This window comes from Haliotis asinina, chromosome 2, assembly GCF_037392515.1.
Source record: "Haliotis asinina isolate JCU_RB_2024 chromosome 2, JCU_Hal_asi_v2, whole genome shotgun sequence".
Classification (NCBI taxonomy): Eukaryota; Metazoa; Mollusca; class Gastropoda; order Lepetellida; family Haliotidae; genus Haliotis; species Haliotis asinina.
Window position 1 is genome coordinate 84,340,040 of NC_090281.1, and position 12,341 is coordinate 84,352,380.

General features: G+C 41.3%; 1 protein-coding gene across 1 annotated transcript in view; it reads left to right on the forward strand.

Annotated features, from left to right (window-relative positions):
• The first annotated feature begins 2,566 nt into the window (after positions 1-2,566).
• Positions 2,567-12,341, forward strand: part of LOC137272061 (leucine-rich repeat-containing protein 74A-like) — a 31,828-nt gene continuing 22,053 nt past the window's right edge. Inside the window, exons 1-7 of the mRNA XM_067804430.1 lie at positions 2,567-2,595; positions 4,612-4,994; positions 6,049-6,233; positions 6,919-7,026; positions 9,655-9,748; positions 10,397-10,446; positions 11,735-11,816. Coding sequence (XP_067660531.1) covers positions 2,567-2,595; positions 4,612-4,994; positions 6,049-6,233; positions 6,919-7,026; positions 9,655-9,748; positions 10,397-10,446; positions 11,735-11,816 — 931 coding nt within the window. The remainder of the gene's footprint in view (positions 2,596-4,611; positions 4,995-6,048; positions 6,234-6,918; positions 7,027-9,654; positions 9,749-10,396; positions 10,447-11,734; positions 11,817-12,341) is intronic.

The following is a 12,341-nucleotide window of genomic DNA, read 5'->3' on the forward strand; positions in this document are numbered from 1 at the left end:
GTCTTCTTTGTATGTTTAACTTTCGCAGACAAGCATGTGTTTACATTAAGCTACCTCAGCTACAAATATCAGTATTAAGATTTATTACACACAAACTTCATATTGGTCGGTTGGTTTGTTGTTTAACGCCTCACTCGGCAATTGTCCAGCAATATGGTGGCGGAGTGTAAGTAACAGAGTCTGACCAGACAACCCAGTGATCAACAACATGAGCACAGATCTACAAAGTTAATATCGACATACGATCTCCTCTCCAGTCAAACCTAACATCGCTTAGAATCAAGGTAATCAATTTAATGTATCGCCCTTTCAGGGCCAGCTTGATGATCACGATAACCACATTTCTGTGACGCTCAAAGTATACAACCTGCCAAATAAAACTGTTCAGATCAGTGATATATTAGTTGATGATTCCAAGTTTGTAGGGGGAGGATGCTCGCATGACTGGATTATTTACAGATCGCGGACATAAAACAACTGAAGGATATTACTGAGTATGGCTTTAGGAAAACGGAGCAAAGGGCTTGATCGGTGTTTGGGCCATAGATTGTTAAACGATGTTTCAGACAATTGTCAGATTGTGAGATATTGGTCTGATCATAAATTTCCACGGTATTCAGACGTAGCAAAGTTCGACTGACAGTAAAGTCCGAAGTTCGAAGCCACCGGTATGTCGCTAAGACATTCCCATAATGTTACAGTACAGTCTGCATTAGTAGTATGCAGAGTGGGTCTGGATCACTTTAAAAAAATCCAACTGAAAAACTTCATTTGTAAATAAAGTTATCCAGAATCCCCATTCTGTATACTACTGCATTTGTAAACAAAGCCATTTTCGAAGCTCTCTTTGCCCTAAGATAGTCGTAAGTTAATGTTAATGTATGGCACTTAAGATTATCTTCGCTCTGCGAGAGCTCCGAAAATCTATGCACTGATGTATTTATAAAGAGAACTATATTTCATCGTGAACAGTGAGTCAGTTGACAAATAAAGCTATATTTTTACCTGGAAAATACATGCCGACCTGGGAATAAATGACTGAGTGTGCATTTATGCTGATATATATTTAAGCAACATGACTGGAGACACAAGAAATAGGAGCCACGCAGTGTAGTTACGTGGTAGGTGTGTGTGCATGTACGTCTGCGCGCGAGCGCGCGTGTATGTGTGCATTGATGGACTGATGGACGGGGGTGGGGGAATGGAATGGACAGGGCGTCTGTGGCAATTTACAGTTATAAAAAAGGCAGAATGCATTTGTAAAACAACTTCAGTTCTAGCCTTCGGCACTACCACCTTTGGTAATACCGCTGGGCACTGTAGAACCATACTATAACTCCTGACAGCCTTGATAAAAATTGTAGCTGAACTAGCAGTTCATCGTTGGGAGCTGGAACTTAACCATCGTACAGGACATATTCTGACACTATCCATTAATCCAAAGTGACTGTTTCATGATAAACACGAGGAGGCCGATTAGTTAAGGGGTTACGTGTGATCCCCGGACGCCGACCCACTGCAGGTGACTAGCCACGACGAGGAGCACAGATTTGTGCGGATATTGTCTCGTGTCTCTCGAGTGGGGAGTCATTTGTCACCTGTCAGTGCAGTGTCCTTTCCGTTTGACGTTGTCTTTGTTTGGTGGTTTATTACTTCCCTTGTCTCTCGCAGAAAGCGACCAAAGCTAAGACCGGGACACAGTGCGTGATATTCCTTGTGCACACATATAAAAGAGGGATTGACGAAATGTTTGTGAACTTGCAATGACGTATACTGTCTGTAAACGCAATATCGGGTGTTTTGATCAATATCTGCAGTGGGCGATGCATATACGAAACCACGAGGGCATTCTGCTGATTATCTTGACTTTCCTTTGCACGTATTTATGACGTATACAGTTCACCTTTTTGCGAGCACCTGATGCCATCACTCACTGATAGTAATACTTAATACAGATTCATCGAAATATAAATCGTGCAATAGACTGCTAGGGGCAGAATAGTTTTTATTGCAACGGACTCTTTTCATTCTCACCCTACAGTTTAAACTTAAAAGCCAGCATTTCATGGGCCATTTAACGTGTCACATTTTTACATGACAAACATAAGTACATGTATATAACATATAGAAAGCCGTGGTGTAAAACGCTGGTCGTGGCTAAAGTATATGCATGAGAAACGTGGTCACGTTGAAGTCGACACTCACTTGTAACTAGCAATATCTCCTGAATGAAATATTGTGAATCGTCTTTTCCCTTTACCTAAATATAGATCATCTTTATGTCTCGGAATGAAAGGTCGCCCTCAGTTGACAGCCCTGCTTTGTTGAAGGTGAGGCGTCACACAGAATTTCTGTACGCTCAAGGGGTGTACTATTTGTCACAAACAACAACTTTTGTGTGCACTCAATGATACATTTTGTATACATATGATGGCACACCGTGTCATGAATTTACCAGAGGTGGAATTCTGCAGGCTTAAGAGGCCTTGGTGACAGTACGGTGGTCACACTAACATGTGTTGAGGATATAGTTCGCTCTAGTGGGAATACATACTCTTGTACCAAAATGTGGTCTGGAAGAAGAAAAATTGTCAGGTAGGTGAAATTATAGCATTAAACGCCTTTAAAGAATATCAAACAAAAATTTATGAATGCAGAGATAGCGTTTAAATGCCTGTCTGCACGTGTCACCGGAACCATGCATTCTGACTATTCTTCATACGTTTATACCGACTCGCAAAAATAGTAAACATTTTCGTCAAGAATATTATCAATCACCATATTCTTAATCTGTCTGATTACTGCATATTTTGAACGTTGTCGGTTTTGATTCTGAACATTGTCTGTTTTGACTGATAAATATGTGGTATTATGCCGTGCTCAGGCTAAACTTAGAGACAAAATATTTGAAGCAATGTCATATGAAAATTTGAAGCACTTGTTTATGTGAAGCAACAAAATAACAATTTACCGCTACACCGAATTTGAATGACAATACAAAGTGTTCCTGAAAGTAATATTCAATACATAACCTCATTATTCCTTTTTGCCTAATTTATAATTTTGTAATGTAGCCATGCCAAAATGGCAGTTTCCTTTCTACTGAGAAAAATGGGTGTAGAGTGAATGTTGTTTTCCACTGCAATCAACGGTGTTCAGAGTCTATCAAGGAGTTCTGTAGAGCGCAAAAACTTGATCAACAAAGACACAGCGCCTTACCCAAAAGTGGTCAAGTGAGGACTGTTTTATATAGAGTCTATATTCTTCCCAAATTACGAGTGGTTGAGTCAGTGTGGCTTTACTCGGCTTTTAGCAATATTCCAGCAATATCATGACTGTGGACACCACAGACAGGCTTATTGCACCGATATGGCGACTCGATTCCTAGGTCTTCAGCGTGACTACCCAGCACTTTACCCACTAGGCTACGGTGGCTACCCAACCTCACTCCAACATTTCGAGAACGGACAACATAGACTGGTTCCACACACAGTACACATGGGGAAATCCACCCGGAGTCTTGATGAATGAGTTCGTTAACGCCCGACCCCGAGTTAGAATTGGTCTTCAGCAACCCACTGTGTTGCTACCAAAGGGACTAGGGGGGTCAGGCTCGCTGACTAGGCTGATACATGTCATTGTATCCCATTTGCGTAGGACGATACACATACAGTTCATCACTGGAATTTGTGATGCAGACTCGATTATTTACGTTGCCATATAGGTAGAATATTGCTGAATGTGGCGTTAAAACAAACCAGCCAAGCTTTAAAGCCCATTGTACACTACCACCCAGGAAGACAAACTCATCCCAACAAATGAATCAATCACCCCTTGCTTTGAAAGTTTTTTCTCTGTCCCACGTCACAACGTTCCTTAGGGGATTTTTTCGTTACTAATGAAATTTGACGGCACCTTGGAGAAGACATAAGGCATAGTTATTACACAGTAGCGGCAACGAAACATTACCATAAAGGTTGTTAAATGTCTCACGAAACGTTCAATCATTCCACAACAGAATGACAGGAAACAATCCAAGAATACCGAAGTCATGGACCCGTATGTTCCTTTTGGGTGAGTGAGTGAGGTTAGTTTTGCATTCAGCAATATTCCACTTCTAAGGCGATAATCTGTAAATATATAATCGAGTCTGGACAATCCAGTGATCAATAGCATGAGAGCATGAGCATCGATCTACGTAAACGGGAACCGATGACATGTGGCAAACAAGTCAGCTAGCCTGACCATCCGGTCCCGTTAGTCACCTTTTTCGACAAGCATGGGCTACTGAAGATCAATTCTAACCCGGATCTGAACGGGTAATGTTCCTTTTGAATGAAAGTTGATGTGAAGGGAAAAAGGGTTTAACGTGGTACTGAAAAATGCTGTTCCTCCATGTGGGTGAGCGTTTAGTAACCGAAAGAAATACGTCCGATAATGAACTCGACGTAAAAGTGTGGGATTTACCGTGTTCGTGGCGCTGATACCGCTGAATGGTAGGAACCTCCGACAGAGTGACCCCAATCGGAACAGAAACATAACCTAAATCAACAAGATGGCATTACCATAACTGCAGCGTGTAGCTTTGATTTAATCGCTTTACCATTACAGGCGGAAGGCCCTGAAAGACGGTGCCAACCTGACGGCCATTTCGGAGGAGCCTGGTAAGGGCCAGGAATCTCCTAAGTCCATCCTGAAGGACCCTGACCGGAACATGGACAGCCCGACATCTGAGGCTTCCTTGGCCGAGACGGTTGCCCGGATGATGGATCGGGAGAAGACGTTCTTGACGGAGCTTGGCGAGGAGAAACCGACGAGCAGACGAGGCAGTGACTTTGACGGATCGGGAAGTAGCGATGACGACGACTTTGCTGATGACGTCAGTGACTTCGACGAAAACCACAACAGTGACTTTAGGCGGCGTGGTCGTAGGAAATCAACACCATTTGAGTTTGATATAGACGCTGATTTTAATTTCGATCAAGACGACGAAGGTTTGATATATTTTCTGATTTAACCTAGAAAAAAATCGCTTTATGTCAATGTTATACTTTGCCAACCACTTCAATGAAAGGCTGTATTATATGGTTTTATGATTAGCTGGTATTGCAATTACAACGTACATAGTAAACAAGCATTTTTATTGTTGCTATCATGTCATGGGACTGTTAATTATCTTAACTCATGAACGAATACAGTAATATTCTATACGTTATAAGGTCGTCAATAGTGAATACATTTAGGTGGTTATCATTATTGCGTATAGCTCAATCTCAACCCTAGGTTGGTTTTGGCTTTGCTTGTTTAGTCAGGATGAGATTGCGATAATCTTCAAAGATGCTGTGTGCGAATGGCTGAACTTAATGTTTTCATTGGTTTGTTTGGTTTAGTTCAACGCTTAACGCCATACTCAGCAATATTCCGGGTTACTGAAGACCAGTTTTAACTCGAATATTCACGGGTGCCTTAAGAGTATTCAGAAAAAAAATGGAGGGACATATCATCTGAATTTTAACGAAGGACGAGAAATGTTGAACGTGAATCGGTTTCTCTCAAGAACATTAGGTATGGAACATGTAGGCAAGAACCACATATTCCCGTGGACTGCACTCCCCATGTTGTACAGTAGTTACAGTACAGTAGTGTTGCAAAATTGTTTCAATCTGTGCGCTTCATAAAAAAACCCAACAAAACACGAAGCTTTCCGCCAGAACACGGTGTCATCGCGTATTTCCAGTGAGTGACCTTTCCGAGCAGGTTCTAACAACTCAACAGCATTAAGAAAACATCAGTTTATCTTATCCTTCCTACGTACACATGCTTCCAAATGAATGTCAAAGAAATAATTAGGCCGAAGTTATGAATTATAGGAACAAGCCCAACTAAAAGCTCACGGTAACATAAGGTAGAAAACTGAAGAATCTGCATATTCTTCAGCTGGTGCTCGATTCATCGCACGCGGTTTAATCGGGTTATGTTCTTATTCTCCACAAATCCTACAGATATCCGGGCATAATTCAAAGATCTCACCGCTTTGCGATATTTCAGAGGATATTCGACGTCGCTCGAAGAAAAGGAAGATTACCACCGATATCGTGTACTCAAAGGCGTGTGAGAATTGTCGCCTGCCGCCCTGTGGGGCCTTCAGAGACCAGGTGACTAAGGTCTCCGTCTGTCTCCGGGGTATGCATCTTGGACCCAAGGAGATCAAACCCATAGCTATAGCGTTAGTGGTAAGTACATATCGATTCCATGGCCGGGAGGTCATATAAATGTTCGTCCTGCAAACTATGTACCCTCCACACCTCCTCCTCCCTGAATATCATTTGTTCAAGTGTCGACAGCCGCGTTAATAAGGTTTTACGCCAATTTTAGCAACATCACACCTAGGACTACTTGAAATAAGCTTCACACACTGTACCCATGTTGGGAATCGAACCCTGACTTTTGGGGAAACAGGTGGACGCTTTACAACAAGACTAAACCAGTCCTAAATAAAACACGCACGTACAGCTAGTAACAGGTAAGACTGGTATCCAACGTGGGGTTTCATGGGGCGTTCAACATAATTTCCACAGAACCTCGACAAAGTCTGTCCAACCGACCCCCACCTTCACAGGTTGTTCCAAAAGCATAAAAACAAGACTACCATGTATTTAATCATTGGAACAATGTTTCTAAATAATTTTGGAACTGCATATATACAAGTTAAAAGCTTATTATAAACTTTGAAGACAAAAATTATGCAAATTTCTTTTAGAAATATTGTACTCAACACAAAAGGTTATGGACCATCCCTATGCTCAATATCTAAGTGTAATAAAGTATGAACTATTAAGAACTGTATTATTGAAACTTCAGGTTGTCCTGAACTTTTTTTTGGTTGAGTATACATCATGCATGCTTTCTACTTGCCAGAAAGACCGGACTATAGTGGAACTTGACCTGTCGGACAACAATATGGGTCCTATAGGGGTCATGTATATAGCGGAGATGATGCAAGCCAACAGATACCTTCTTGAACTGGTCAGTGGCAATAAGTGTGTGGGCTTGTTTAATTTCGCGTCGCTTTTTCATAATCAACCAATATCACTCTTTAACCACTAGGCTACCCTTGCTCAGTTGAGTAGGTCATTGGAACATACCCAGAGTTCTAAGCGAATTGGGTTGGTGACGCTTTGAGCAGGACTTCGGCCCTCTAACAGCATGACAGTTTCATGAGGAGTGAGTGAGTGAGTTTAGTTTTACACCGCACTCAGCAATATTCAAGTCATATTGCGGAGCTTCATGTGGAAGAAAAGCCAGAGTGTCATGGAGATTGTGTAGGATCACAGTACATCGCCTTGAGACTGTAGGTTTCACCGACCTGGTAAATGCCACTACATCTGCAGCACTTGGAGCTCCTTACGCATCAAACACAGAGATTAAGGGGAATACCGATATAACCCACTTACTCCAGGTCCCACTGAAACCGCCCACATTAACAAAAAGTTTTTATACGAAACACAGAAACACGTAATGCTAACGTCTGATTTATCTATTACCATGGTTGAACTAACGAGACTTGCACATAATCAGACACTTGGCACGCCAATGAACGTGAACTTGATTTTTTCTCATTTTAGTTTAGAATCGGTCTTGATCCACACATGCTTGTCGTTTCAAATGAGTTAGTTGACGACTGCGTGAATCGAGGCTCATGTCAGTCACTGGATTGTCGAGACTGGATTACCGCCAAGAACATTACCAACTCCACCGTTATAAAGTATGTCATGATAATTGGTGTTTTGATTGCCCAGAGTGAGTGAGTAAGGTTTTAGTGAGTTTAGTGATTTTAGACGTATCGTAGCAATATCAAGACGGGGACACCAGAAATGGGGTTGCAAACATGTATCCATATTTGGAATTGAGCCGGGTCTTATGTGTGACGAGAGGACGCGTTAACCACTAGGCTACCCTACTGCCCCGCGGCTGTGTCGAACCGGCATTACCCGACGTACTGACGCACATCCAGGTCAGAATGGACACAGCAATGTTTAATCCTGCACTTCACTGCACGTTGATATTTAAGACACCGTTGCTTAAACAAACAAGCTGTCGGAGTCTCTTCAAAGTTATGGCAGACTGAAAACCTCTTCTGATTATGGATCAATCGGTTGGCATTCACGGCCCTCCACATTCAACCGTCAGTGCCATTTGATGTTTTGTTTTTGGTTTTGTTCATTGTAGATATTGATTTTTCCGAGCTTTGACAATACACCCTCTCCTTGTTCAATGTTTAGACTGCGTAGATGCTGCGTTTTAAGCGTATTTTCTGCATTAATATCTCATTTCGGTTTATGCCTTTCCTGGCTGTTGAATTTCTTTGATTCCAGCTGATTTATTGTCAATATCAAATTTGACATTTTTCATCTGAATTTTGAAATATTAGTGCAGGTTCTTCATTTCCCAGACATTTTATTTTTACAATCTAAACACGTTTTTATGAAATATCGAGTTTATGGACGATATGGTTACACGTTTTATCCTCAGAATATTACAGCTGAGAAGTTTGTCTGTTTACCTGTAGTCTTTTCAGCAAGCCACTTTAAAAGTTACTGAATGTAAATAAACGGGCAAGGTTCATGGCACGTGTGTGAAGGTGCTGACACCTCTACGGTAGTGTGGTGAACTGTATTCATGGATTTGCCATGAGACAAAATATTGTCGATGATATTTTCCCCTCTTTGCCAAAGACAGCCACGTTTTCGTCGACTGAGCATCGTCTTTGTAAACAAATATGACATTGGCTGGTGAACGAATGAGGTGTTTATCTCGCTTTCAGCAATATTCAGCTACACTCGAAGCATCCCTGCTACCAAAGTATACACAGGGGATCAACGTCGGGTATTCGGTTTGAGGAGTCATCACACAATAAGTTGGCAGCCATGACATCCGCAATATAACAAAGAAATACAACCCCCAAAACCCCTCCCATTAAAACAGAGAAGTCCCCCAAAACAAACGAAGATATCTAAGCTGAGAGACAGAAAAGTGAGATTTGCTAAAAATATACACGAGTAATGTTGTTAATAACTATTATTATATTTATTTAATATGATATTTTAAGGTAATTCTGCCCATACACAGATGGACATGAAACATCCGTAAGATGACACCATATCTCCCCTGTTATACACCTGGCTAAACTATAGGCTGGGACGGGTAACCTGGATGCACGGGACGGGTGGGTAACGAGTTGGATCCGGGTCCCAGTCTCAATACGTGAACCTGTTGTGATCATATGACCAATAGGTTAAACAATGCAATATGTTATTCTTTAATGATTCAAAGGTTGTATTGTCTTTGATGATTTAGACATAATTTACATTCTTTTTAAATTTAATACATGGTTAAGATATTGAAAAATGTTAGCCTCCCAGCTAAAGAATTTATCGCCTTTTCTTCCAATTTTGAATTAACATAACGGGTATCCGGGTAGGGTAGGGTAATAGGGTAGAACATTTGAACCCGTCTGAGCCCTACTAGCTACCGTCTTGAAGCCATTATTGTTGCAGCAGGTTTCGCTAGTTTCGTTGTTAGTTTCGTTAGATGTTCGATGTTCGATTTATCTCTATAAATATTGAGCATTATCGACTGTGGTTTTATTTACAGAATCTGTCGCAGACTAATCCCCGTCGGAGCGGCCTGAACGCTCTGGCAGAGACACTGAGATTAAACAACTGTATACGGGTTCTTAAACTAGAAGGTAAGGTGACAGATACTGAAGCTGAACATACAAAATAAATTGTTTAACAATCGTATTTAAGTGTTACAAGTTTAATAACACTTACAGAAATTAGAATGATGGAGAGAACAAATTAAACTCGAACCGATTCAATGTTGGTATGGAAGGGGGGGGGGGGGGGGCGTCACTGAAATAATATACGATATATTAGCGCTATATGGAGGCGGTCTGTAAATAGTCGAGTGTGGAACAGATATGTGATCAACATCATGAGCATCGATCTCCGCAATTGGGAACCGATGGCATGTGTCAACTAAGTCAGCGAGCCTGACCACCCGATCCCGATAGTAGATGTATATATCCTGCATGGCCGAAGATGCTCTTTTTTTCATGTTTGTGAAATTGTGCACTTATGTGATGGTTTAAGAAACTATCATTTGTAGTAACAATGTAACGATAATGCCTTACTTGTCAAGTGCAGTATCTGAAAGAACCCGGATATCTCACGCAACAATCTCATCACGTGAGGCACATGTGACAACAAAGTAATAACGAACCAGTGATGCACTCACGATATTGTCTCACAGGGACATTGTTAATTAAAGTAACAAGAACAAATTGACAAAACCTACAATAAGAAATATTAATACTGACAATGTTTTTCTACAGAAAACGACATCGACCATACAGATGCATCTCACATCGCCAGCATTATCAAGGTAGGCGCTTATAAGTCTAAGGGGGGTAACTCCCCAATGACGAGCACACATCGTGTATAACTTTCAAAGCTGCAGGCCATTGTAAGTTTGCGGTTTCTGGAGGCTCTTTCTCATGAAATCACGTGACATACCCGTTTTTACAAAGTTTGTATGTTATAATCTTGTAATTAGCTTTGTGGTACTTCAGACCATCAAATGGGTGAACGAATAGTGATTTAGTCTGAGTTTGAAGCTGAACCTCGTTCTGTTCATCCTAATTTTCGAAGGAAGGTTGGGTGAACAGTTTACCGTCTCCTTCACGACTATATTATACAGTATTTCAACATGGTTAGGATGAGTTTGGTATTACGCGCTTTTAGAATATTGCCTTTTAGAATATTGCAGCAATATCACGACAGGATTGTCGAGATTGGCTTTACAGAGCTGGAATGCCGCCAAGAGCATTACCAACTCCACCACCATAAAGTAAATCATGTTACTCGATGATCTGGTTGCCAAGAGTGAGTGGGTGAGTGAGTATGGTTTTACGCCGCTTTTGACAATATTCCAGCAGCATCACGGAGGGGGACACCAGACATGGGTTTCATACATTGTACCAAAGTAGGGAATCGAAACCGCATCTTCGGTGTGACGAGCGAAAACTTCAACCAGCAGGCTACCACGTCGCCCCTTGCAAACGTTACTGGCTTCTTACGCTGAAACCAGGAGTGGAGTCGAACCAATTCCTGCGGCATGAGCGCTAGGCTACCCCAACGACCCCCGAAATAAAACACACGTTCACTTTTTCAGCTGCTTATTAAAAATCGGTAGCATGAAACTAAAATTTGGTGACAAAATCAAAAAGTTAATTTACTTTCTACATAAACATACTTTGAATTAATTTCCATTTGTAATTTTGTTTTTATCTAGAGTGGGTCGATCTTAAAACCAATATACTTTCTAATATAAAAAACCCACAATGAACCCTGCTGTCATTGGCAAAATCCCCTTCTTTCATTCTTTCTCCCCTCTCTGTTTACCCCCGGTTACCTGGTATGTAACGACATTGACTTAATCGTCATTTACATGGGGGAGCTATTATCCTCTTTCCGTCTGACATTTAACCCAGATGGGTAATTTCTTTTTTCCACTTAATTTTAATAATAAGACCTTTAGGTAAATATAAACCAGACCACATTCGTCTTAAATAAAGCTAACGTACTGCTGTGCTAGACGTTTCTGCATAATCAACAACTCAACCCCAGCAGGTGCCCTTTGAGTCTCGCTATGTGTCTGTGTTCTATTCCAGTCGTGCCCTAAGCTTCAGGAATTATACCTGGGACACAACAGACTTGGGGCAACGGGAGGGAAAGTCATCGCAGAAGCTCTGAGTAAGTTCCTGACCTTCAAGTCAAGCTCAGTAATTATTATAATATTCCAAAAAGGATTTTGCACTGATCAAAGCAGTATTCAGTATCACTGTTTGTTGTTGAAAGCCGTACTCCGCAATATTCAAGCATTATTGGCGGCTTTCTGTAAATAATGGTATCTGTACCAGACAATCCTGTGATTAACAATGTATCGTCGATCTTCTAAATTGGGATACGATGACAAGTCAGCGAGCCTGATCACCCGATCCCGTTAGCATGGTTTGCTTAAGACCAATTCTAACTCGGTTCTTCACTGTTTTTTTTTCTGTTGTCATTATTTCAGTTGTTTTCGGGTTTCCATGCTTCTCTTTTCCTCTAAATACGGCACATGTCGGGATACTAGGATAGACCTGAGGCTCCTTTCACGAAACAACCTTTACTAAGGTTACCCTTAACTGCTGTTCTTTAACATTACACTAAAGTTACCGTAATGACTTACTATCACCTTAAAGTTTTGTGAAGGTGGTCCTGTGTGCCGTTGTACAA